Source organism: Marmota marmota, unplaced genomic scaffold, assembly GCF_001458135.2.
Source record: "Marmota marmota marmota unplaced genomic scaffold, marMar, whole genome shotgun sequence".
Taxonomy (NCBI): Eukaryota; Metazoa; Chordata; class Mammalia; order Rodentia; family Sciuridae; genus Marmota; species Marmota marmota.
The window spans coordinates 1,651,925-1,677,085 of record NW_026000081.1 but is presented as its reverse complement, the minus strand read 5'-3'; the positions used below and the strand labels follow the sequence as shown (position 1 = coordinate 1,677,085).

At 40.5% G+C, this 25,161-nt stretch overlaps 1 protein-coding gene across 1 annotated transcript in view; it reads right to left on the bottom strand.

Annotated features, from left to right (window-relative positions):
* Fndc7 (fibronectin type III domain containing 7) overlaps positions 1-19,879 on the bottom strand; it is a 29,662-nt gene extending 9,783 nt beyond the window's left edge. Inside the window, exons 1-9 of the mRNA XM_015505038.2 lie at positions 19,793-19,879; positions 19,277-19,295; positions 13,412-13,666; positions 12,196-12,456; positions 7,705-7,962; positions 6,044-6,298; positions 3,459-3,716; positions 2,023-2,277; positions 465-719 (exon numbers count right to left, since the gene is read on the bottom strand). Coding sequence (XP_015360524.2) covers positions 465-719; positions 2,023-2,277; positions 3,459-3,716; positions 6,044-6,298; positions 7,705-7,962; positions 12,196-12,456; positions 13,412-13,666; positions 19,277-19,295; positions 19,793-19,867 — 1,891 coding nt within the window. The 5' untranslated portion in view covers positions 19,868-19,879. The remainder of the gene's footprint in view (positions 1-464; positions 720-2,022; positions 2,278-3,458; positions 3,717-6,043; positions 6,299-7,704; positions 7,963-12,195; positions 12,457-13,411; positions 13,667-19,276; positions 19,296-19,792) is intronic.
* Between the last annotated feature and the right edge of the window lie 5,282 nt (positions 19,880-25,161).

Below are 25,161 nucleotides of genomic sequence, written 5' to 3'. Positions count from 1 at the left end.
GCGGGGGGGGGGAGAATGCAGCATCTTTATAAATGAGAAGGAAGGGTTGTGCCTGGCCCTGGAAGTGCTGAGTCCTCACTGATACTTCAGTTGTAGAACTGAGAATTTATTTACTTACTATAGTGTGGTATTTGAGTTCATTGATATCTGTGTATCATTCAAAATAAAGAAGAGAGGCAGAATGGGAAGAGAAACTCAGATTAATCCCAGTCAATAAGAGATTCTTATTTCATTTTCCCCCAGAAATTTACAAAATGTAAACTGCACTACAAGCATAGTTCTTGTATAAAAATATTCCCTCTCTATAACAATAATGAATACCCCTGGAAACTTAAGTAGAAATTGAATAATCAGCATAGCCAATGAATCATTAATACATCATAGACACATATTTATTTTATCTTGCTGAGCACCATTGATTTATATAAATTGTATAAATTTTTTTAAAAAAAGAATTCACTTACTAGAGGAATAACTTTGGTAGGTGCAGTCTGCAGTCAACCCAGTGGCACTAATTGCTTTTAATGCTACTGTGTAGTTGATGCCACATGTGATGCACCCCAGGAGGCAGTGACTTTGATGGGTATGACACTTAGACTGTCCAATGTGTGATTCCAGAACTGTCACGTAGGTTTGAGCTGCCATCCCAATAGCCCAGCTCACATTGATTACTGATTGGGTGACCTGAGTTACAGTCATACCAGTTGGACAGCATGGCACTTAAGTGGGGAAAGAGAGAAAGAATTAGGTTTCATTTCCACTGAAGATGATTTTGTGAAAAACAACTAATAATTGTACTTTGTCTGCATTTCACTCAATATCTTAAATTTCTCAAGCTTACTATTATTAACCAAAATTTTCCATGGGTCACACCCTCTGTTACCTCTTGTAACATCAATTCTTTGTAATGAGTACTTTCCCCAAGAATGCAGAGCACTAACAGGCTGTGATTAGTGTGAGGTTTTCCCTTTTCTTTCAGAATAATCCTTTTTGTTCCTCAACATGAAAAATTCTAGATACAGACTGCAAAGCAACAGATCCATTCACCTCTTCTCCCAATATAACATCTTATAGCATTTGCAAGAAAATGTATTTTGCTTTTCCTGAGCACTTTGTAGTACATTACTGATATAAAAACTTGATTTCCTGCACTGGGGTTATGGCTCCGTGGTAGAGCACTTACCTAAGATTTGATCCCTGGCACAAACACCACCCCCCATGCCCTGAAATTAAAAAAAAAAAAAAAAAAAAAACTTGATTTCTTAGCCTCCTAATATACCATGCCATCTCAATTTTTCAATTTTTCAGAGACCCTTTATATAAGACATAGAAACTTTCTTCTTTTGTACTGGGATAGAATTCAGGGGCACTTTACTACTGAGTTACGTCTTCAGCCTTTTTTATATTTTATTTTGAGATAGGGTCTCACTAAGTTACTTAGGCTGACCTTGAACTTGTGATCCTTCCGCCTCTGCCTACTGAGTTGCTGAGATTACAGGTCTGTGCTGCTGTGCCCAGCAATAGCACTTTCCTTTTATGGAGATTTTACTTTGATTAGGTCATATGCTAAGTGCTCTGCACCATTAATTTAATTCACACAACCATCTAAGGCTATTATCCCCCTCTTACTGATAAGGTAACTGAAACTCAGAAAGCATTTTTTAGAGAAAGATATAAAAGAGCCCAACTAAAGAGACAAAAAATAAATCAGTTCATTTGGTTACTTGTTAGCTGTTTTGACAGATTGTACCTGGAGAGAATATAAATTCTAATAAATGTTTCTGTAGAGTCAATGCATTGCTCCTTTGATGCCAATGTAAAATGATTCTAGAGTCTTTTGATGATACTTTTACAGAGCATATAAAATGTTGAAAGTTTGATTTTTAAAGTCTGGGACTCTTGAAAAGAGTTCTAAGTGTACTGCATTTACACCACATGTAGGGTAGAAAATAAAGTCCATTTCTTAAAACATATCCTAGAGACCTCCTGAAGTCAGCATTTGAGCTGGTGGTTGCTACATACCTGTTTCCAGGGGCATGCTGTAGCTGGGCAGACTCCATCCTGCCTGTGTTTCGGCCACAGCAGTGACCGAGAACACTGAGCCACAGGGCAGGTCTCCCAGGGTACAGGACTCTCCTGTGCTGCTGCATTGATACAGTCCCTTCTCCCCCTGGGCAGTCACTGTGTAAGTGGCATCGTCGTTGGTGGATCGCCAGTGCACATGAATCATGGAGAAGGCATCCTTGGAAATACTTATTATTTCAGGACTGCAAGGACCTAGAAATTTAAAATTATTAACTGAAACAGCTTGAGTCAAAAGTGTCACAAGTGGACTGGGTCTGGTGGTACAGGCCTATAATCCCATTGATTTGGGAGGCTGAGGCAGAAGAACAACAAGTTCAAGGCCAGCCTAAGAAACTTAATGAGACTCAGTCTCAAAATAAAAAATAAAAAGAGCTGGGGATGTACCTCAGTGGTAGAGTGCCCCCTGGGTTCCAGCCTCCCTGTTGGGGGAATGAAAAGGGGATACATGTGTTATTTAGTCTAAAATTAATTTTTTTGCCAGGCACTGCGGAACACTCCTATGATCCCAGTGTCTCTGGAGGCTGAGGCAGGAGGATCACAGTTCAAGGCCAACCCCAGCAACTTAGCAAAGCTCTAAGAAACTTAGTGAGACCCTGTCTCAAGATAAAATATAAAGAAGGCTGGGGATGTGGCTCATTGGTTAAGTTCTTCTGGGTTCAATACCTGGTACTAGAAAAAAAAAAAGGATTCCCCTCCCCCCCAAGTAAAATTAACAGGCTGGGCATAGCACACACTGTAATTCCAGTGATTTGGGATGAGGCAGGAGGATCCCAAGTTCAAGGCCAACCTCAGCAACTTAATGAGACTACACCTCAAAATAAAGAATAAAAAGAGCTGGGGATGTAGCTCAGTGGTAGAGACCCCAGGATTCAATCCCCCCACACACACACACACATACCCCACCACCACCACCACTACCACCACCACCACCAACAACATCATCATAGTTTTCAAAAATATCTTGCACATAGACCAAATTTCTAGAGACTTTGTGTGGAAAACTGTTGACATTGACATAAGGTATTGGGTTTTTAGAGTGTAGAATCAACTGGAAGAGGTTTAAGAGCATTTTTAATTCTGAGATCAAAAGTAAGACAAGCCCTTGTACACCATGGGTGTATGGACAGGCACGTCCCTCAAAGGCAGAAAGAACTGAATGGCGGAGATAGTCATTGGCAAAACCTTCTCTCCCTGTGGTCTCCTTTTGTTTCCTTTCCCCCACCTTCCTCTTCCACTTTCTCTTCCATCTCTCCTTAATACAGTTAGGAATTCTACTGGTCCCTACAAATAGTGGTTAGTGGGATTTTAGGTCTTGCTGAGTGGCTGTTCTGAGGCACACAGCTGCAGTGAACGAAAGCATAGCTCTCCCATACCTGTGGTGATAAAGCGTGAACGGCATGACATATTGATGCCCCGGACTTCACTGAAGGAATATACTGTGATGCTGTACTTGGTGTCACACTCCAGAGCTGAGAGAGTGCAAGCAGGGGCAGTGTCGTTGCACTCTACCACGTTGGACCCAGCCACAGCCTTGGTTTCGTAGAGTTCGGCACCACGGACAGGAGACCAGACCATCTCTACTCTCTCGCTGGACACCAGCACTGGGTTAATGTCACTAGGACAACAGGGAGCTGAAAGTAGGAGCCCAGAGGGAATGAGGTCAATGCAGGAGAAATGCCACCAGAGAGGGTCCTGGGTGGCCTGACTTCCTCAAGGCCACAGCCTTTGTCACCATACTCCTACACTACTGCAATATCCTCCGACAGGTATGTTTGTCATCTACCCCACCCCAGTCCTGTTCTGCTGGGTGACCTAACAGAATTTTTACCATGCTCTAGCCTTTCTTTTCTGAAGGCCAGAAATTCCTCTTCAGCAGGACTGGCTGAAACACCAGTTGGATCATCTAAGCTGGCTGTCAGAGGGACCACTAGACAACCTCTAACCTCAGAATAAAAGACACGAGTATTCCTCCTCCTCATTTCTTTTACCCTATAACTTCCTGACCCCCAAGGGATGAGAACTTGATTTGTGAGTTTATCCCCCACTTCTATTTCTGGCCAAGAACAAAATCTCCTTCACTGCTCAATCAGTGCCCCATATTGTTATGGGTTCTATAATTTCAAGAGAGAAAAGAGACCCTTTTTTTTGTGTGTGTGCTCAAAAATCAGTTACATGGGGGCTGGAGTTGTAGCTCAACAGTAGAGTGCTTGCCTAGCATGTGTGAGGCACTGGGTTTGATTCTCAGCACCACATATAAATAAGTAAATAAAAATAAAGATCTATCAACAACTAAAAATAATATTTAAAAAAAATCAGTTACATGGCCAGGCACAATGGCACATGCCTGTAATCCCAGTGACTCGGAGGCTGAGGCAGGGGGATCACAAGTTTGAGGCCAGCTACCACAATATAGCAAGGCCCTAAGCAACTTAGTCAGATCTTGTCTCAAAATAAAAAAATAAAAAGGGCTGGGAATTGTGGCTCAGTGGCTAAGCACCACTGGATTCGATTCCTGGTACCAAAAAATAAATTAATAATGATGATGGGATGATGATGATGATGATGATGATGATAATAATAATAATAATAATAATGTTATGCATTCAGTTCCAACTTTGGCCTAACTCTCACTGCATATAGGATAAATTCTCAGTATGATATTGAAGGTCATTACAAGCTGTAATATTCAGATGTCCCCCCCTCCACACATATCAGACCTCTCAATACTCTGTCTATTTTGTGCTCTCACTACAAGAGCCTTGAAGACTGTGAACCCCCTACAAGAAAGCCTTTCCCTCTTCTGCCTAACAAAGTCATCATCCTAACTTCTCAGATGCTATCACTCTTTCCAGACACTAAACCGGATAAAGCTGGGGTGTGGGAGAGGGGAGCATGATTGTATTAGTAAATCTTAGAAGAGACCTTAAAAAGCCTGCCTAACAAATGTCTAACTAGGATTGGGGTTTCTCTGAGAAGTTCTTGCCCCACCTACATTCCATCCATTCTAAACTCCAGCTCAAGGCCACTCCTTTTGGAAGTCCCTCCTGTGTTCTTGAACCTTAATGATAGCCGCTTACTTCAAATTCCAAATTCCCAAAGCACCAATTATTTGGACCCCTCAAACTGGTAAAATTTTTTATAATCAAGCAAATACTTTATATAACTATATTATTCTTATTTGTAAATATAGTTAATTAATTCCAAGTCACTCCATTCATTCTTCAAAAATTGAGCATCTCCCCTATGCTGATCACACTATGATAAGCACTGGTGACAGATAAATAAAACATAATCTATGCCCAATACAAATTCCAAGCCTAGTGGAGGAGAGTAGTCATGGTAATAATCATGATCATGAAAATATTTGCATTCTGCTTTATTACATACAAAGTCCTTTTCACATTTATGTTATTGTTATTTGTCCCACTTTTAGTGAAGGATACTAAGGAAGTAGCAAGGTAGACATCATCGTCCCTTGGCATGGTCGAGTTAGAACTTAAAACCAGGTGTTGTACTCCAAAGCCCTCCAAACCATGTAACATCTTGGCTATTGCATCTGTCTCTCTGGTCCCAGAAACAGAGTAAACTCCTCAAATGGAGAGCTGCATCCTCTTCAGCATCCAGGCCTGAACAGTAACTAGATCTTTGTGGACGATTCAACTTTCAGAGCATGCTAGAGCTATATGCTTTTCAGGATCTGGCTAAGTTGCCCAGGCAAGTCTGGCCTAGAACTTGCAATCTAAGTCCCTGAGATTACAGGCATGGAGTGCTACACCTAGCTAACCTTGCATTTTTGTAAAGTTTGGGTTCACAAAGTAAAATTTTCCTAGTCTGGGAAGAATGAAACAAAACATTCATTTTGCATTCCTGGCTCTAGAATGACTCCCAGGTGGTGACCTACTCTGCTGCTGAGTTTAGTGAACTCAGACTCCCTTTACAAACATCAAATGTGACTTACCTGTTGTATAATTGAATACATCACCCAAAGGACTCTGCCCTGCCTTGTTATAGGCAAAAACACTAATAAAGTAAGTGAAGCCACACTCAGATAAGAAGCTGCACTGGGTGGTGGATGTATTACAGTGTACTTCCCAGCCATCATCACTCTTCACAAAAGCCACGTAGTAATCACCCAGATCTACATTGGACCAAGCCACAGACAGATGGCCAGGGGGATCTTCTTGGATCATCACTCTTCCAGGTGCACAAGCCACTAAGAAGTAATCAATAATAACCAGTTGTAAGACTATTGCAGGAGATTTTTTTTTTTGCATCTTTGCAATTATCCAAGGACAACCCAAATCAGCAACTATAAGTTTTGTAATAGATTGAATTTGGTGTACAATATGAAAAATTATGTACCAGAAACATTAGAAGATTTTCCTTAGAGAACAAAAGTCTATGCTACAGCAAACCACAAAGACACAAAGACCTATTCACATTCTCTCATTATATGAGAGAAATAATGGGCCACCAGAGTTTGGTAGTCATTTTAAAATACGGGGATTTTGCTGTGCATGGTGACCCAGGCCTATAAACCAGCTACTTGGGTTCAGAACTAGAAATATCTTCATCTTTAAAAATATCTCCCCTTGGGCTGGGGATGTGGCTCAAGCGGTATCGCGCTCTCCTGGCATGCGTGCGGCCCGGGTTGGATCCTCAGCACCACACACCAACAAAGATGTTGTGTCCGCCGAGAACTAAAAAATAAATATAGAAAAAAAAACATTTAAAAAAAAAAATATCTCCCACCTTGGGAGGCTGAGGCAGGAGGACCACAAGGTCAAAGCCAGCCTTAGCAATTTATCAAGGTCATAAGCAACTCAGGGAAATAAAATATAAAAAAAAAAAAGGTGGGGATGTAGCTCAATGGTTGAATGCCTCTGGTTGAACGTGGTTGAATGTTTAATCTCTGGTACCAAAAGAAAAAAAAAATCTCCCACCAAGTCTCTGTCATGAAACTTAATGTCAATAAGAGACAGTTGTCTGTACTTCACATTTAGAGCTGTGTGTATAACTCCAGCTGGCCAGGCCCAGTGACACATGCCTATAATCCCAATGATTTGGGAAGCTGGAGCAGGAGGATTTCAAGTTTAAGGACAGCCTAAGCAACTTAATAAGGCTCTAGGCAACTTAACAAGATCTTGTCTCAAAAGTCTCAAAATAAAAAGGGGTGAGAATGTAGCTCAGTGGCAAAACACTCCTGGGTAATCTCCAGTACCAAACAAAAACAAAAACAAAATCCCTCCAATTGGATCTTCTTTAAAAATGAAGACGAAGCCAGAAAGTGGAGACAGGATGGTCACTTGAGCCCAAGAATTCAGCCAGCCTGAGCAATACAGCAAGATTCTGCCTCAAAAATAAAATAATAAAAATGAAAAAAACTAACTAATGGAAGATCTAGAATAAAAGCCAGGCCTCCACATATTCAAAGCAGTGCTTTTTCAAAATTCACAAAATCGGGTTTCCCTATCCACGTTATTCAAACTCATGAGAATGTCCAACTCAATGCTTTCATTTAGACCAGGCTTTGGTTTTGACTGCTTCCAGAGTGTTCTGGAATATTGTCAGGGACTTTGACTTGCCAGCCCTGCAGGGTCCTCACTCTTGTTTACATACCTGTCTTCAGGGTCCCTGCTGAAGAGGACTTGCTAGATCCAGCATCATTACTTGCTAAAACGGAAATCAGGTACTCAGTTCCACACTGGAGGGAAGAGATGCTGCAGGAACTGAAAGTTGTACTGCAGCTCCGCTCAGAAGAACCACTCAAAGCCATCACAGTATAGTTGAAGGCTCCTTCTGTCGGTGTCCATGAAACAGATGCCTTCAGAGCCCCACTGTCAAAAGAGACTTGAATGTTGGCAGGAGCACGAGGACCTATGTTTTTGAAAAACAATTAAGATTTTATAACCACCTTAAGCCAAATGAGACGTAGCCTAACAATGTTAAGGAGCTCAGTGGATAATAAAGTACACCAATAGTTGGATAAATACAAGCATTAAAGCGTAAAATTGGGATTTTGGATACCTGGGAACTGGTAACACATCTGCCATTAACTATGTGAACTCATATATCTATGTGACCCTGGCCATATTATTTCAACTATTTGTTAATTTTTTTTCACATCTACAAAATGGATATAATAAGATCAGTGTCTATACAGGTGCAAAAAATATACTTTCATGCATGCATGCATATATGAATATACTATTTAACAAGTAGCCAGGTGTGGCAGCACAGGCCTGTAATCCCAGCTACTTGAGAGGCTGAGGCAGGAGGCTCTCAAGTTCTAGACCAGCCTGGGCAACTTACCAAAACCCTGTCAGAAAACAAAATTTAAGAAGGGGATGGACTAGGTGTTCATCAGTGATGAGTAGATAAAGAAAATGTGATATATACACAAAATGAAGTTTTATTCAGCCATAAGAAGAATGAAATTAAGTCATTTTGCAGGAAAATGGATGAAACTTGAGAACATTATGTTATGCAAAATAAGCCAAACTCAGAAAACCAAGGGTCTTTTGTGTTCTCTCATTTGTGGAAGCTAGAGTAGAAAAAAGAGAAGAACAATGGCAGGGGTTCTCATGGAAATTGAAGGGAGACATGTAGAATAGAGGGAAGGAAGCAGAAGGAAGAAGAAGAGGAAGAAAAAGAGAAATACTGGGGAATGACTTTGGCCAAATTGTATTGTTATATTGTATGCATAAACAGATATGTAATGATTCCCACCGTTATGTAAAATTGTAATGCACCAATAATAAATATGGTGGGGAAAGGGGTCTCAGGATGTGGTAGAGCATCTGCTGAGCATGTACGAGGCCCTGGGTTCAATCCCCAGGACTTCAAAAACAAACAAAAACTGCAAGTGATTATAGAATAAAATGAGATTATAAATGGGGGCACTGTGGATATAGCTTGGTGATAGAGTATGCGCTTAGCACTGTGAGGTTCTGGGTTCAATCCCAAGCACCCCAAAAATAAATATGAAGAATTAAAAGTGCCATATGAGTATGTTATCATTACATGATAGGCCAAATATTTTGTTACTGATTGATGAAGCAAACATATCCCTTCATTATTTTTGACCCCTGCTAGTCACAATTGTTTCTGGAGGAGCAAACATTTCCTTTGTAAATTAAAGGGAAGGAAGGAAAATATAGAGAGCGATGACACCTTACGCACTCTCAGTGTCTCCCAAGTACTTTCCCCTATATTATAAATATGCCTCCTTTTCTTCTGGGCTATCCTGTTAAAAAAGTTGGGGGACATATGTCCACTGGGCCAAGTGGGGAGAGAAACTGGCTTCGGATCACCTTTGGAATCTGTACTGTAATGAAGACCACCCAGCAGAACTTGAGCAGGGATAGCATCCTCTGGTCACATCTGGAGTACAGGAAAGACCCTATTTGAGGACATGGGGACCCAACTCGTTCTCCACAAGACAGGTACCTGCTGTGTTTCCCTTATAGGTCATCTCCACAGGTCCCTTTCCCCCACTGCAGGGTCAACTCATCTACAAAGGAAGGTCTGCTTTGGGGTAGGTAGTGCTAGGCCAAAGGCTGTTAAGTGTACCCTACAGAAGTTTAGGACAATGTAGTTCCCATAAGGGATATGGGAGAACTAGGAAAAATAGGTAGGATAGTGGGAAACTGTTACGGGTTGAAGTCATTCCTCCCAAAACATGTACGTCAAAATCCTAATCCCTAGTGCCATCAAGACTGTGACCTTATTTGGAAATAGGGTCATAGGATAGGATCTAATTCAATAGGATCAATGTTTCCCCCACTACTACCTCAAACCCAGGGCCTAGTATGCTATGTGATACTGTACCACTGAACCATGTCCCCAGCTCTCCAGGTATATTTATATCTCTATGTTTATTTTTTAGTACTAGGAATTGAACCCAGGGACACTTTACCATTAAGCCACATCCCCAACAGTTTTTATTTTGAGAGAGGGTCTCGATAAGTTGCCCAGGCTGGCCTCAAACTTGTGATCTTCCTGCTTTAGCCTCCTGAGTCACTGGAATTATAAGTGTGCCAAGGTGCCCACATATGGCTGATGTTCTTATGAAAAGAGATCCAGACAAAGACATGCACATTCACAGGCCAAGGAAAATGTTCTGAGCAGATCCTTCCCTCATAGCCCTCAAAAGGAAGGAACCAACCCTAACTGGGCAGGGTAGCACTTGCCTGTTATCCCAGTGAGGCTGAGGCAGGAATATCGCAAATTCAAAGCCAGTCTCAGCAACTTAGGGCCTCACTATCTCAAAATGACAATAAAAATGGCTAGGAATGTGGCTCAGTGATTCAATTAAACCCCTGCATTCAATCCTTGGTTTAAGAAAAAAAAAAAAAAAAAAAAAACCAACCCTGCCAACACCTAGACTTCAGACTTTGCTTCCACAATTGTGAAACAATCAATTTCTATTGTTTAAGCCAGCTTGTTTGAGGCACTTAGTGAGAGCAGCCCTAGCAATCTAATACAGAGGCTAAATTCAAACTCTTAAAACTTTATTTATTTTTGGTACTAGGGATTGAACACAAGGGAACTTAAACATTGAGCCACATCCTCAGCCCTTTTTAAAAAATATTTTATTAGAGACAGGGTCTTGCTGAGTTGCTAAGTGCCTCGCTAAGTTGCTGAGACTGGCTTTTGAACTCGTGATCCTCCTCCTCAGCCTGAAGAGCCTCTGGGATTATAGGAGTGCACCACCTCGCCGGGCTCTAAGACTTTTCAAAACATGGGGAAACAAGTAAAGGAGAGGCCTGAAAGAAACCAGATGGCTCTCTCAGTCCCCCATCCTGATACAGATGCTCTCTCCTGTGCCACACTGTGTTTGTATGACTCCATCAAAGCACTTGTTACACAGAACCATGACTGTGGATTTATGCATCTTTAGATATAATCATATCTTTGAGTGGGAGCATGCTTTATTTGATGTTGTATTCCCATCAGCTAGGTTCTGCCCAGCTCAGAGTGAACCCTCAATAATTTTTTGTGGGAAGATGAGGGTGGGTGGTGCGGTGGGGGGGATGCGGTGTGGGGGGCAAGGAAGCAAGCAAGCAAAGCAGCTAGCCTAGGCTGTTTGTCACAAATATCCTGACTCACCAAGCCCATCACAAATCACCTTGGGGCTACTTGCTATGGTTTCTCCTAGAGAAGTAGTATGCAAGGCAAATTCTTCTCTCTACATTTCTGTCTTGGCCATAGATCATTCCCCTCCAAAAAGTAAAGAGAACATTTCTGGTTTCTTCCTAATCTTTCCTGGTCCTCCCCCAAGGGATATAACAGCTAATCCTGTTAATCTGGTTGGTGCGAGTCTGGCATCTATTTAGGTCATATTGCCAGCAGATAGCTTACTCAAGAGAAGAAAACTGTCATATTCAACTGTCATATTCTCTCTCCCTCTCTCCCCCTCCCCCCTTCCACCCTCTCATTCTTCTGGCTCATCCCAGCAGTTCCGTTTGGATTTGCAGTTATTAAACTGCATTCCCCCAGCCAGGTGTCCCTGGGGTGGGGATGGTGAGAGAACACAACCTGCACCCGGCAATGCAGCTTCTCTGCCTACAACTAGAGGAGAGGTGGTGGGAAGCAGGTGTTAGCCTCAGGCCTAGGTGGAGGCCTTTGGGAAACACATCTGTCACAGCATGAAGCACCAGGACAGCAGGAACTCTGTCTTGTTTGCTGCTGTATCTCTGCACTGAAGCCAGCATATGCTCACTGAATGTCTGTTGAAGAAATGAATTCCTGTTTGGCCCAATTCTTTTTGTCTAGACTACCGCTGAACTCAGGAAGAGACAAGGGGCGATTGGTAAACCTAACAAAAATCGTGATATCAAATGCATATGCAGCAACTGAGTTGGATTTCAGAGGGGAAGCTGCCATGCTCCTTGTATTCTCTGCAGCATTTCTTTATCCATGAAGTAAGCATTTAAACTGCCACGGAGGAATAGTCAAGGCACTATAAATAACTTCATAATAAATTTAAACAGCTGCTGCCAGCTGCTCTGTACTTATCACTTAACATTGCTCTTGATGGTTGCAATGCACAGCCCCCCTCATTAATCAAAAATGAGATTGTTTGAGGCTGAGCTGAGAAGTCCTTACTTGTTCTCTGATTGCAGGTGGAGTCATCCCCAGGGATTCCATTGGCGTTCCATGCATAGGCTTTTATGGTGTAGAGAGTCCCGGCATCTAGACTGCTGAAGGTCAAGGAGGTATTTGTAGTATTCTCCTTCCAAATTCTACCTAAGCCATTGGCTTGCATAATGGACACAGAGAATCCGATTGCCATATATACAGCTTCCCACTGCACAAGGATAGAGTCTGGACTTGGAGAGCTTACTTCCAGAATTGGTGCAGCCAACACTAAGGAGACAAAAGCAAAATGAAAAACTGCATTTGTGTTTAAAAGTCCAATAGAGGATAATTCAAATTATTTAGGAATAAGTAATTTCAGGTTGATTATCTATTGAGATTGATTTTCATCTTATAATTATTTGATTTATAAAGTTATTAATTATAGAGTTCCCTTAAATAATCACTATCTAAGTGTGTATTAATCATAAATGATGTGGCAGAGACAAAGGAAAACTTTAAATATTAGACACTACTTTCAGCGGGAAGTTGGCCAGAAAGTAGACAAATATTCCTATAATCATAATATAAATCAATTATAAAAATGATGATTTATACCATTTCAATGTGCACACAACTTTTTAGAAATATGCCTAGGAACAACTTTATCAAATCAGTGTAAATAATGCTGATGGTAAACTTCAACTGTTTTTGTTAACAGGTATACCATGTGGTTAAAATGTGGAAAAACCCTTCTACGTATTCTTTTTTTTTTTAAATTGGTGCATTATAGTTGCGCAAATTTAATTGATGTACAGTAATGATGGAACTTGTTACATTTTCATGCATGCATACTACAAAACAATATAAACTGGCCAATCACTTCCTGGCACTTCCACCCACCTTTCCCTCCTCCAGTCCCCCAATCCCTTTCCTCTACTGATCTCTCTTTGCCTTGTATGTATCCTTTATTCAGTACGGTTAAAAATAGAACTTCTTTTCAGATATGTAAAAGCAGGGATACATTTAAAGATGTCCAGAAGGGCTTTATGTTCAAAGCAAAAACATGAGGCATTTAAATACCACCTCCTCCACAGACACCTGAGTTGCCAGAAAATATCATTTGGTGATTTTCACTTCTGGGCGCTGAATTGTGGCACCCATGTGACACCAAACTGCCTTGTGCATTTGCAGCATCATTATAATTGATCCAGGTCACAGGTCACAGAGGATGAGCATCAGCTACCTGTCTTTGCCTGCTTTGGAGGTGATGCCTGGCTTCTGCCAGCAGCACTGATGGATCTGATGGTGATTTGGTACAAGGTCGCAGCCTTCAGGCCTGTTACAGTGCCTGGGGAATTGGCCACCATGGTTTCAATGACTGTGTCCCCATCTTCAGCTGTGAGCAGGTAACTGGTGGCCCCTGGCACTGTAGCCCATTCCACAGTGATACTGTTGCTGATTTTTGAATATGCTTGATCAATAGTGGGTATTTGGGGAGCTGAAAGAGATTTTTAAGTTGTACATTAGCCAGGATATCTGGAAGGGTCACTTCTTTCATCATTTTCCTCTTCAAACTAAATCATTCTTATGCCATCCTTTATACATAAGCTTTGCCCTCATTTTCCAGATCATGATAAGACAGAGAGAAAGAAAGCTACGGTTGTTCGCCAGAAGAGAGCAGAAGCTCAAACCTCTCACTCAGGGACGAAATTTCAGAGTCCCCCCACCCCCACCCCCAGTTGTACTTATTTTTTATTTCATTTTTTGTACTGAGGATTGAACCTGGGAGCACTTCACCACTGAGCTACAACCCCAATCCTTTTTATTTATTTTTTTATTTTGAGACATATCTCTCTCTCTACATTGCTTAGGGCCTAGCTAAATTGATAAGGCTGGCCTCAAATTTGCAGTCCTCCGGCTTCAGCCTCCAGAGTCACTGGGATTACAGACATGTACCACTTGCCCTTTTAAATAAGTTAAATAAGCATGGGAAGTGATTGTGGGTAGAGCTCTGAAAGGAGACTTTCCCAGGATGCTTGGCCATTGATGTTCCCTCCCAGTCCTGAAACTGGCTCCACTGCTTCCAGCTGGAACCACCTCCGTCTCCAGCTCTCTGGTGGCTGTCGTGTCACTTATGCACTCTGCCCATGTCCCCACTGGCATTCATTCTCACGGAGGAAAGAGGGAGTATTGAGTCCTTTGTTATGGTTACTTCATAGTATGTTCCTAACACAGGAGTATAACCATTTTCAGATTCTTTTACGGAAAATAGAAAACTTTATTCTCCTTTTCTCTATCAAAACATTTGTCTTGGGCTGGGGTAGTGGCTCCATGGTACAGCGCTTGCCTAGCATGTGTGAGGCACTGGGTTCAATCTTCAGCACCATAAAATTAATTAATTAATTAATTAATTAAAAAAAAATCTGTCTCAGCATAAAAATGTGATGCTGTGGTCCCTTCTTCTGTGGGCCTGGCCATGGTTTGCCATGGGATGTAAATGTTTGCATCCTGAGCTTACACAAGGCATTCCTATATTTTGGGTATGGGATAGGAGACATAGAACAGTAACCATACTTACCCCTTTACCAAATCCACAGACGCAAAAATGTTTGGGATGTAGGAGATCCAAGTGGAAATAAAGTCATAAATAAGAACATTAACTGGATTTTAATTAACTAGTTAATTGTAGTATTGAGGGTTGAACCCAGGGCCACTCTACCACAGAGTGCCCAGTCCCCCTTCCTCCTCTTTCTCCTCCTCCTCCTCTTCTTCCTCCTCCTCCTCCTTTTTCTTTTTGAGACAGTCTCACTAAGTGGTCCAGGCTAGACTCTAACTTGCCTCAGCCTCACCTGTTGCTGGGATTACAGGTGTATGCCATTATACCTGGCCATAGCTGGGCTTTCCATTTGAAGCCGACTCTTGGCTTTTTATGTTTAATATACCCCATTTGATATACAACATCACAATATGTCAAATTCAAAACCAAATGGCAAAATAAACAAGCAAAACTAAAGGGCAAGGAGAAAGAATAAATACAGACAAGTGATAGCCGGTATCAACTCTTCCCCTTTCCCTCCAGCCAAATCTCTATGTGCATGATACAGACAACCTTTCTTTCTTTACCAATGACCCAGAGTCGGTTTTGGCAGCACCTCAGAAATAACCATGTTGAAAACGAACAAAGTCTCCACTGTGCACTAGCCAGACATTCCTGGGACATCACCCAGGGCTGTCTCTTCTGCCATTGAAAGAAAATCATGACAGTTAAATATGCTGGCAGAAGATGGAGACCTCGTAGCCATTTGCCAGTAGAAGCTGATTCTGTAGGAAGGACCTCTGTCCCCTCCCAATCCTGAAAAGTAAGAAGCCCCATTAGGGGGTCCTCCTTTCACTCAATCCCCCACACATCCCACTTCTCCTCCTCCAGTCATTTTTCCTGTGGTCTATGCCTCCTTTTCTCTGATTTTCTGGTGTCTCTTAATTCTTGTTGCCCCTGTCCCCACAGTTTATCTTCTCTCTTATGGCAGCCAGTCCTGCCCATTGGAATGGACTCAATTTCCTGGGAAAATGATGATCAAACCAGCCGCAGACATAGGAGGCCTGACAGTGAATTCATAGAGTGGATATAAAAGGCTAGCATGTCAGAGACTACTGTGGGATCTGAGGACTCTACACAACTCGCCCTGTTAAATTAAGTTAAGAACTGGGTGCGGTTGCGCACACCTGTAATCCAAGTGATTTAGGAGGTTGAGGCAGGAGGATCACAAGTATGAGGTCAGCCTCTGCAACAGAGCAAGACCCTCAGCAATTTAGGGAGATTTTGTCTCAAAATAAATAAATAAATAAATAAATAAATAAATAAATAATAATAATAAAAAAAAGATTAGGGATGTTGTGATGCATTTGGAAAAGCCAGACCATGACACTGACACACAGTGAGGGTGCCACAGACACTGAGATTCTAGGGAGTCTGGGACAAGCAAAGGCTGGACAAAATTGGTTGCCTGTTTTACAGTTGGTGCTCAATAGACTCTGAGCAGCACTGTCCATGAAAGCAGATCAAAACTTCTGAACCCCCCCCCCCAAAAAAAGCAACAACAACAACAAAAAACAACTCTGAACCTGAGGGTGAGGTTGTGGCTCAGTGGTAGAGCTCTTGCCTACCACATGTGAGGCACTGGGTTTGACCCTCAGCATCATATAAAAAAAAAAAAATGGCATTGTGCCATCTACAATTTAAAAAAAAAATTTAAACAATCTGAGTGGGAGAACTCAAGTATCTCAGTGGCTGGTTCGCCTGACGCAAGGACAAGTGGAGAGAACACCAGATGTGGAGGGAATGAGTCTGAGTGCCCAGTCCTGGTGTGGCAAGTCCTGGTGAGATGGGTCCAGCCTCTGGGGACATTTGTTTGGCAGAAGGGATGGGGTCTCTGGGGGGCATTCCAGTTGTATAGATCTAGTCTTTTCTTTCTTTCTTTTTTTCTATAAGAGACAACAGGGCTAGACTTTGTTACCCAAAGAACAGATATTTTAAAAAATCATTTATAAGCTGAGAAAAGTGGCACATGCCTGTAGTCCTAGAGTTCATGGCTTATATAATTATAATATCAGGAGGTAATACTTTTTTAAAACCTATATGCATGGACTTTGTAAAATTTAATGGCTTAGCTCTAGTCTCATATCAAATTTTACAATTGTCTTAATTCTACTTCCTTTTCTATGGCGTAATAAAAATAGTAAGCACTGTTCTAGTTTATGTTGAGTCACTCTGAGAGCTCATTGCTGATATAGTTGATAAATACTGTTCTCCAGATAAGTTAAATCCCACTAAACATAAATTTCCAGCCTGGATTTTAGATTTCTAGAGTTCATGATGGAACCCAGGGCCTGACACATGCTAGGTAAGGACTCGACTCCTGAGTCACACCTCCAGCCCAGCAGGGAGCTGGTATTGAAGCTGCCTTTTTAAGAGTACTTTCCATGTGATTGAGAAAAGGTTCATATTCTTATTATTATTAAAGACTGCTGATAGAAATTATGAGAGTTCCACTCTTCAACCCTTTCCACATTCTAAGTGGGGTGGCTGAGGAGCTTGAGTGACAGCTGTTGGGCTCTATAAAGTAGCAACAATCCTCGCTCTTTCTTGCTTTTATGTTTAGCCTACTTTACTGGATGGATGAAAGAGAAAACTCTGTTCCCTAGATGTGCATCTAACCACTCTGATCAGTCAGAAATGAAACCCTTTGATTCTCATCATCTGTTCACACATAAATAAATAGCTGATCCTAGAACCCAAATGAAATCAGAACACACATACCCAAGATGAAGCCTTTTATACAGTACAAATCAAACATATCCCATCTATTGAAAAGCCAGAATCGATCGATTAACAGCACCATGAGTATCTTAGTCTGAGTCTCTGTTTCTCTTGAATAGGGTGGATACTTGATGACTAAAAGTGAGCCATTTCTTACGACTCAGTATGTCCTAGGTGTGCTGGGACCTTGTAAGAGACAGCAAAGCTAGATTTTGTTATCCACAAGACCAGTTTTTCTTTAAAAAAAAAAAAAAATTCGCATATAAGCTAAGCCCAGTGGCACATGCCTATAGTCCCAGTTACCTAGGAGGCAGAGTCAGGGGGATAACTTGAGACCAGGAACTCAAGGCCAGCCTGGACAATACTGTGAGATCTCATCACAAACAAAATAAAGAAATAAGTAGAAAAAATTTAAAAATCATTTTGAATGTGGCCGGTCTTTCCCATGGCTTCCTGATCAATCTTAAATGCTTCTCAAGTATAAGGTGAGTAAGAAATAATAAATCAGGCCATAATAATTTTTTTAAACGGTACTGGGAGTGAACCCAGGGTAGAACCCAGTAGAGTGTAGCTCTACTGCTGAGCTACACTCTCATCCCTTTTTTTAATATTTATTTTTTAGTTATAGGTGGACACAGTGTCTTTATTTTTCTTTATGTGGTATTGAGGATCGAACTCAGTGCCTCACTCATGCTAGGCAAGTGCTCTACCTCTGGAGCCACAACCCCAGCCCATCATCCCTTTTTATTTTTCATTTTGAGACAGGGTCTTGCTAAGTTGTTAAGGACCTCACTATGAGAATTTACTGCTCATATAGTTGATGTTATATTGTTCCTACAGATAAGCTAACTCTTACTAAACGTAAGTTTCCACCCTGGGGACTTAGATTTCTGGAATGGATAAGCCAAGATATGCTTTTAGAGAAATTATTTTTGCCGTCAGTCAATTATTCAAGAAAAATGGTGATTAAATCTTTTTATTTGGGCTGGGGATGTGGCTCAAGTGGTAGCGCGCTCGCCTGGCATGCGTGTGGCCCGGGTTCGATCCTCAGCACCACATACAAACAAAGATGTTGTGTCCGCCGAAAACTAAAAAATAAATATTAAGAAAAATGGTGATTAAATCTTTTATTTTATTTTATTTTTTTGAGACAGGGTCTCACCAAGTTACCCAGACTGGCCTCAAACTTGCTCCTACCTCAGACTGAGAGTCACTGGGATTTCCGGCGCAGGCCCATCACACCAGCTTGATGTAATCTTTTCAAAAGAAATCCCTTTTTCAGCTTTGAGTTACCATTGTCTATATTTAAACATGCAATTTTAGAAGTATAAAGTTCCTTTTGATTAAAGTAGGGGATCTTGAAATTTTAATCAAGTACAACATTTCTAAATTTCTTTTCTAATTTCCCAGAAGACAAATAAGAAACGTACATAAATTAGATCTTCTCTATTGTAGCTAAGATTTTTATTTCTTTGGCTAGAATGATGATCACTGTAATATTTTGCTCATGGCTGTTTATGAGAAAATGCATTTTGCTACATGCCTGTACACAGTACAGTACTCAAAAAAGAATACCTTATAAGGTCTTGTCTTTTAAGTTTGATCCATTTATTTGTCTTACCAGTTATTGTCTCCCCAGCACCTGAGAGATAGTTTGCACCCAATGTAATGTTCAGAAAACGTTGGATTCTTTTGTCAGCATAACCTTTATACTTCAGGGTAGCCCACGAATCAATAATGACAATAAAAATCAAACATGAGGAGGGAAATTTGCATGTCAGAAAATTTTACCTGTTTTGGCTGAAACAACCTGAAAAGGAAATTTTAGAAAATTAGAACCATGAAGAAAAAACACCATTTTGGGAAATGAAAAACATAAATCAGAAATAAATTAATCATATTTCTATACATCACGTGAGCATTTTTCAATCCACATAAGTATTTATCTGCGCAACTCTTCCCAGCGCTCAAACCTACCACAAAGCAATCCTGAGTAGAATTTCGAGGCTGGGAGCATATCGCATTACTATTTCATTTTTTCCATTGAATCTGCCTATTGAACTGAGTCAGAAGTCAATGACAGATTTTTCAAAAATCTTTGTTCTTAAAATAAAATTATAATCTTGTTTATTTTCTCCAATGTATCACATTAAGTTTCCAATATACAAACATATACAATCTTGGAATGATCCTTAAGTGTTTCAATTTCTGTCTCCCCCAATCCCTGGCCCTTCAAAGAAAGAGAAAGATAATGAATGTGTTTCTGTTTTCTCTAAATAGCTGCAGGTAGTCGGAAGGTGAACTCACCGGTTTAAGACAGATGAGACTGAATCCAATCAAAAACAAACATTTCTTCCATCCACCAGCCATCCTGTTGGGCATAGCACTCACATGACACAAAGCACAGTAATCAGGGTCCTTTTTGGCCCCCAGGAGGGCAGCACCACAGTAAGGCACTCCGATGTGGGGCTGTGATGCTGGGAATAGACCCTGGGAAGCTGCCCCTCCCCTTCAGTGTGGCACTCACCTGTAACCAGGGACAGTTGGAGACTGGCAGGGACAAGTATTGCAAAGACTGAAAAAAGAGTGTTGGAAAAAGCCACACCAAGCAGACCGAATAGCTTTTGTAATCTTAGTTTCAAGGTAATATGTAGAATGCTGTCCTTTTTCTTCAAAAAAAATTTTTTTTTCTAAGTAAAAGTTTACAAATTGTACAGAAAATTACTGATATGGTGGAATGATCATTTTATTTTTATTTTAAACTGGGGATTGAACTCAGCCATGGGTACTCTACCACTAAACTACACCTCCAGACCTTTTACTTTTTTTTTTTTGTCTTTTTATTTTGTAGGTCTCGCAAAATTGCCCAGGGTGGCCTGAAATTTGTGATCTTCCTGCCTCAGACTCCTGAGTAGCTGGGATTATAGGTGTGTGCCACCATGCTGACACAAATTCAAGGCAACCTGGGAAAATTGAGTGGGACGGTGTCTCAAAAATTAAAAATAAATAAATAAATAAAAAGGGACGGGGATCTAGCTCAGTAGATATAGCACCCCTGGGTTCAAGCTCTAGTACCACCAAAATAAATAAATAATAAATAAATAAATATGAAGACAAACAACAATAAGTGTTGGTGAGGATGTGGGGGAAAAGGTACACTCATACATTGCTGGTGGGACTGCAAATTGGTCCAGCCAATATGGAAAGCAGCATAGAATTTCCTTGGAAATCTGGGAATGGAACCACCATTTGACCCAGCTATTCCTCTTCTCGGACTATACCCAAAGGACTTAAAAACAGCATACTACAGGGACACACCCACATCAATGTTTACAGCAGCACAATTCACAATAGCTAAACTGTGGAGCCGAACTAGATGCCCTTCAGTGGATTAATGGATTTAAAAAAATGTGGTATATATACACAATGGAATTTTACTCAGCAATAAAAAAGAATAAAATCATGGCATTTGCAGGTAAATGGATGGCATTGGAGAAGATAATAGTAAGTGAAGTTAGCCAATCCCCAAAATCAAATGCCAAATGTTTTCTCTGATATAAGGAGGCTGACTCTAGTGGGGTAAGGAGGGGGAGCATGGGAGGAATAGAGGAATTCTAGATAGAGCAGAGGGGTGGGAGGGGGCAGGGGATTAGCAAGGATGGTGGAATGTGATGGACACCATTATCCAAAGTACATGTATGAAGACACAGATTGGGTGTCAACCTACTTTATATACAAACACAGATATGAAAAATTGTGGTATATATGTGTAATAAGAATTGTAATGCATTCTGCTGTTGTGTATTTTTAAAAAATCAATATAAATAAATAAATATAAAATAAAATAATAGCTGGGTGTGGTTACCCATGCCTGTAATCTCAGGAATATGAAACAGAAGGATCTCAAGTTCAAAGTCAGCAACTTAGTGAGATCCTGTCTCAAAATTTTTTTAATAATAATAATAAAATAAGAAGATGAAAGGGCAGGAGCATGTCCTGGAAAAGATAGTGAAAGGACTCGGCTGAGCATATTAAATTTTCCCATCTCCAGTGCCATCCTGCCATCCTAGTACCTTTTATTTCCAAAGCCATCTTCCCAGTTAAATTTTTTAAAAAAATACTTTCCAGTTGTAGATGGACACAATACCTTTATTTTATTTATTTTTATATGGTGCTGAGGATCAAACCCAGTGCCTCACACGTGCCAGGCAAGCACTCTACCACTGAGCTACAACACCAGCTCAATTTGGGTTTTTAATAATAATTAGCATTAAATCTAAGTACTGTAATTTTTAATTCTAGCAAAAGACAAGTGCATGAATAAATAATAAGCATCATTAACTGAGTTTCCTGTCACACAAGTATTAAATTGTTGGGCTGGGATTAAAATTCATCGTCACTGGGAGAGTTGCTCAGTGCTTTTGTTCACCTAGCACATACAAGCCCTGAGTTCAATCCTCAGCACCACACATGCCTAACAAACCAAAAAGTAATCTGTCTGATCTCTGCTTCTAACAAAGATAGGTTGAAAGGGACTGGATTTATCCTCTTTAACCTCAAGATGTATTATAAAGCTCCAGTAATTAAAACAAGATGGTATTGGCATTAAGATAGACAAATTGGTCAGTGGAACAGAGAATCCAATAATAGACCCATACACTGACTTTCAACAGAGGTGCAAAGTCATTCCAAAAATGTTCCAGAACTCAGGTTTGGAGGTTCATTCATCCCACGGAAAAAAACAATGTCTAAGGGATGAGTGTTTGGGAGAAAGTCTTTATTCAGTAACCTAAGAATGGAGAGAGGGAACTTTGTTCATAAATCATTTTCCTGACTTCAGGGGACTGAGGGAGTTACAGATAGATATAGGGTCGGACTAATCAGAGGGACGGACTAATAAAAGGAAGAAATATTCTCGTCTTCTCAGTTAGGATGGTGACCTTCTAGGAACTGGAGCGCCACATTTTCTTACTCCTTTCACGGTCTGGTGGTTTTGCTTATGGTAGTTGAGAGGAGCTAGACAAGCTGAGGTCAAGTTAACCCTGTATTATAATTTTGGACAAAACATTTTTCATATGTTCAACAGGTCCACAGGCAGAACTGAGTAGAATCTGATCCAAAAGTTTAAGAAACAAAGGAGATAGACTCCATATGAAGACTGAGATGCCAAGCCTTTCCACCTCATGTCAGTCGCACATGGGATATCTGTAGGCCCAAGTGAAGGATCCATGTTTTCAGTAAAAGAAGTCTCATGTCCCTGGAGAGTAACCTAGGCAACTGTTATTACCATAACACCCACGTCAGAAGGGTTATCTACAGCAGAGTTAGTGGGAGACTAATAATGTACTGCCAGCTATGTGACCTCCAAAATTACTGATTTTTAAGTCAATTAAAAACAAGTGAAGCTGGGCACAGTGGCAAATGCCTGTAATCACAGCGGATCAGGAGGCTGAGGCAGGAGGATTGCAAATTTGAGGCCAACCTCAGCAACTTAGCAAGGCCCTAAGCAACTTAGTGAAACCCAATCTTAAAAGGGGTGGGGATGTAACTCAGTAGTAAAGTGTCCCTAGATTCAATCCCCAATACCACCCCCACACCCACCCCCACCCCCCAAAAAAGAGCAAGTGAAACTAGAGGGTTTATTTTGGTTTTCTTCATAAATGAAAGGAGAAATATACACTTTTTCAACAAATGGTGCTGGAAAAATTGGACAACCATTTTTTTTTTTAGTTTTATTGATTTTATTTTTTTAAATACATGACAGCGGAATGCATTACAATTCTTATTACACATATAGAGTACAATTTTTCATATCTTTGTATATAGAGGATGTTCATGCCAATACATGTACTTTATTTTTTTGCATTACAATTCTTATTACACATATATACCACAATTTTTCATATCTCTGTTTATATATAAAGTATGTTGACACCCAATTCGATTCTTCATACATGTATTTTGGATAATGATGTCCATCACATTCCACCACCTTTGCTAATCTCCTGCCCCCTCCCTTTCCCTCCCACCCCTCTTCCCTATCTAGAATTTATCTATTCCTACCATATTCCCCCTCATCAATGTTTATAGCAGCACAATTCACAATAGCTAAACTGTGGAGCCAACCTAAATGCCCTTCAGTGGATGAATGGATAAAAAAAAATGTGGCACATATACAAAATGGAATTTTACTCAGCATTAGAAGAGAATAAAATCATAGCATTTGCAGGTAAATGGATGGCGTTAGAGAAGATAATGCTATGTGAAGTTAACCAATCCCAAAAAAACAAATGCCGAATATTTTCTCTGATATAAGGAGGCTGACTCATAGTGGTGTTTCATTCTCAAGTACTTGAGTTCAATCACCAGAAACAAAAACAAAAACAAAACAAAACATGGATTTTGATCCATACATCACCCCATATTATAAAATTAACTCATGGGCGGGGATGTGACTCAAGTGGTGGCGCACTCGCCTGGCATGTGTACCACTCGGGTTCGATCCTCAGCACCACATACAAACAGGGATGTTGTGTCCGACAAAAACTAAAATAAATAAATAAATATTAATAAATAAATAAATAAATTAACTGTTGGGCGTAGTGGTGTATGCTGTGGTACCAGCTGGAGCAGGATCATTTGAGCCCACAAGTTGAGACCAGCCTGAATATAGGGAAAACCCTGTCTCAAAAAAAAAAAAAATTAATCAAAGTGTATCATAAACCTAAATATAATGCTAAAAACTATGAAATGTAGAAGAAAAAATAGAAGAAAATCTTTGTGACTTCAGGTTAAGCAGTGATTTCCTAAATACAACACTGAAAGCATTGATTCACTTTAAAAATTGATAAATTGAGCCAGGTGTGGTGCACACATGTAAAGCCAGTGACTCAGGAGGCTAAAGCAGGAGGATCACAAGTTCAAGGCTAGCCTGAACAAAGAGGTGAGATCCTGACTCAAAAAAAAAAAAACACAAAAAGGGCTGAAGTGTAGCTAAGTGGTATAGCACTTGCCTAGCATGCCTGAGGCCCTAGATTCAATCGGCAAAAACAAAACAAAATGGAAAACCATGTATATTCATAGCAGTATTATTTTTAACAATCCCAAACTACAAGCAAACCAAAACCAAACCAAATGTTTGACAATCAAGATAAATGATCAACAAATGGAATATTTGTCAAAAAAAAAAAAAAAATAGAAGAAGAAGGAGGAGGAGGAGGAGGAAGGAGGAGGAGGAGGAGGAGAAGAAGAAGAGGAGGAGGAGGTATGAACTAAGCTGTGGTGGTGAACACCTGTAATCCCAGCGATTTAGGAGGCCAAGGCAGGAGGTTCTAAATAGCATTCTAAAATATGCAGGTGAAGCTGATCTATTGATCAAAACACTTTATTAAGCCATCCAAACCTAAGAATTTTTTAGTTACTTTAATCAAGTGAGAATTGTCCTCATACAGGTTGAGATTCCCTGATAACACAAGCCAGAAACTTCTGCAAACATGTAGATTAACCTCCTTTGGAGGAAAGTCCTTATTAATATTTATCTTCACTACTTTTGCATATAATATATGGATATGTTACATCTTATTTTGAAATTCCAAAATGTAGGTCCTTTTGGTCTTATCCTAGTGTATTGTTTATACTCGTAGAGTGGTCGGCGTCTCTCAAGGCACACAGGGGAT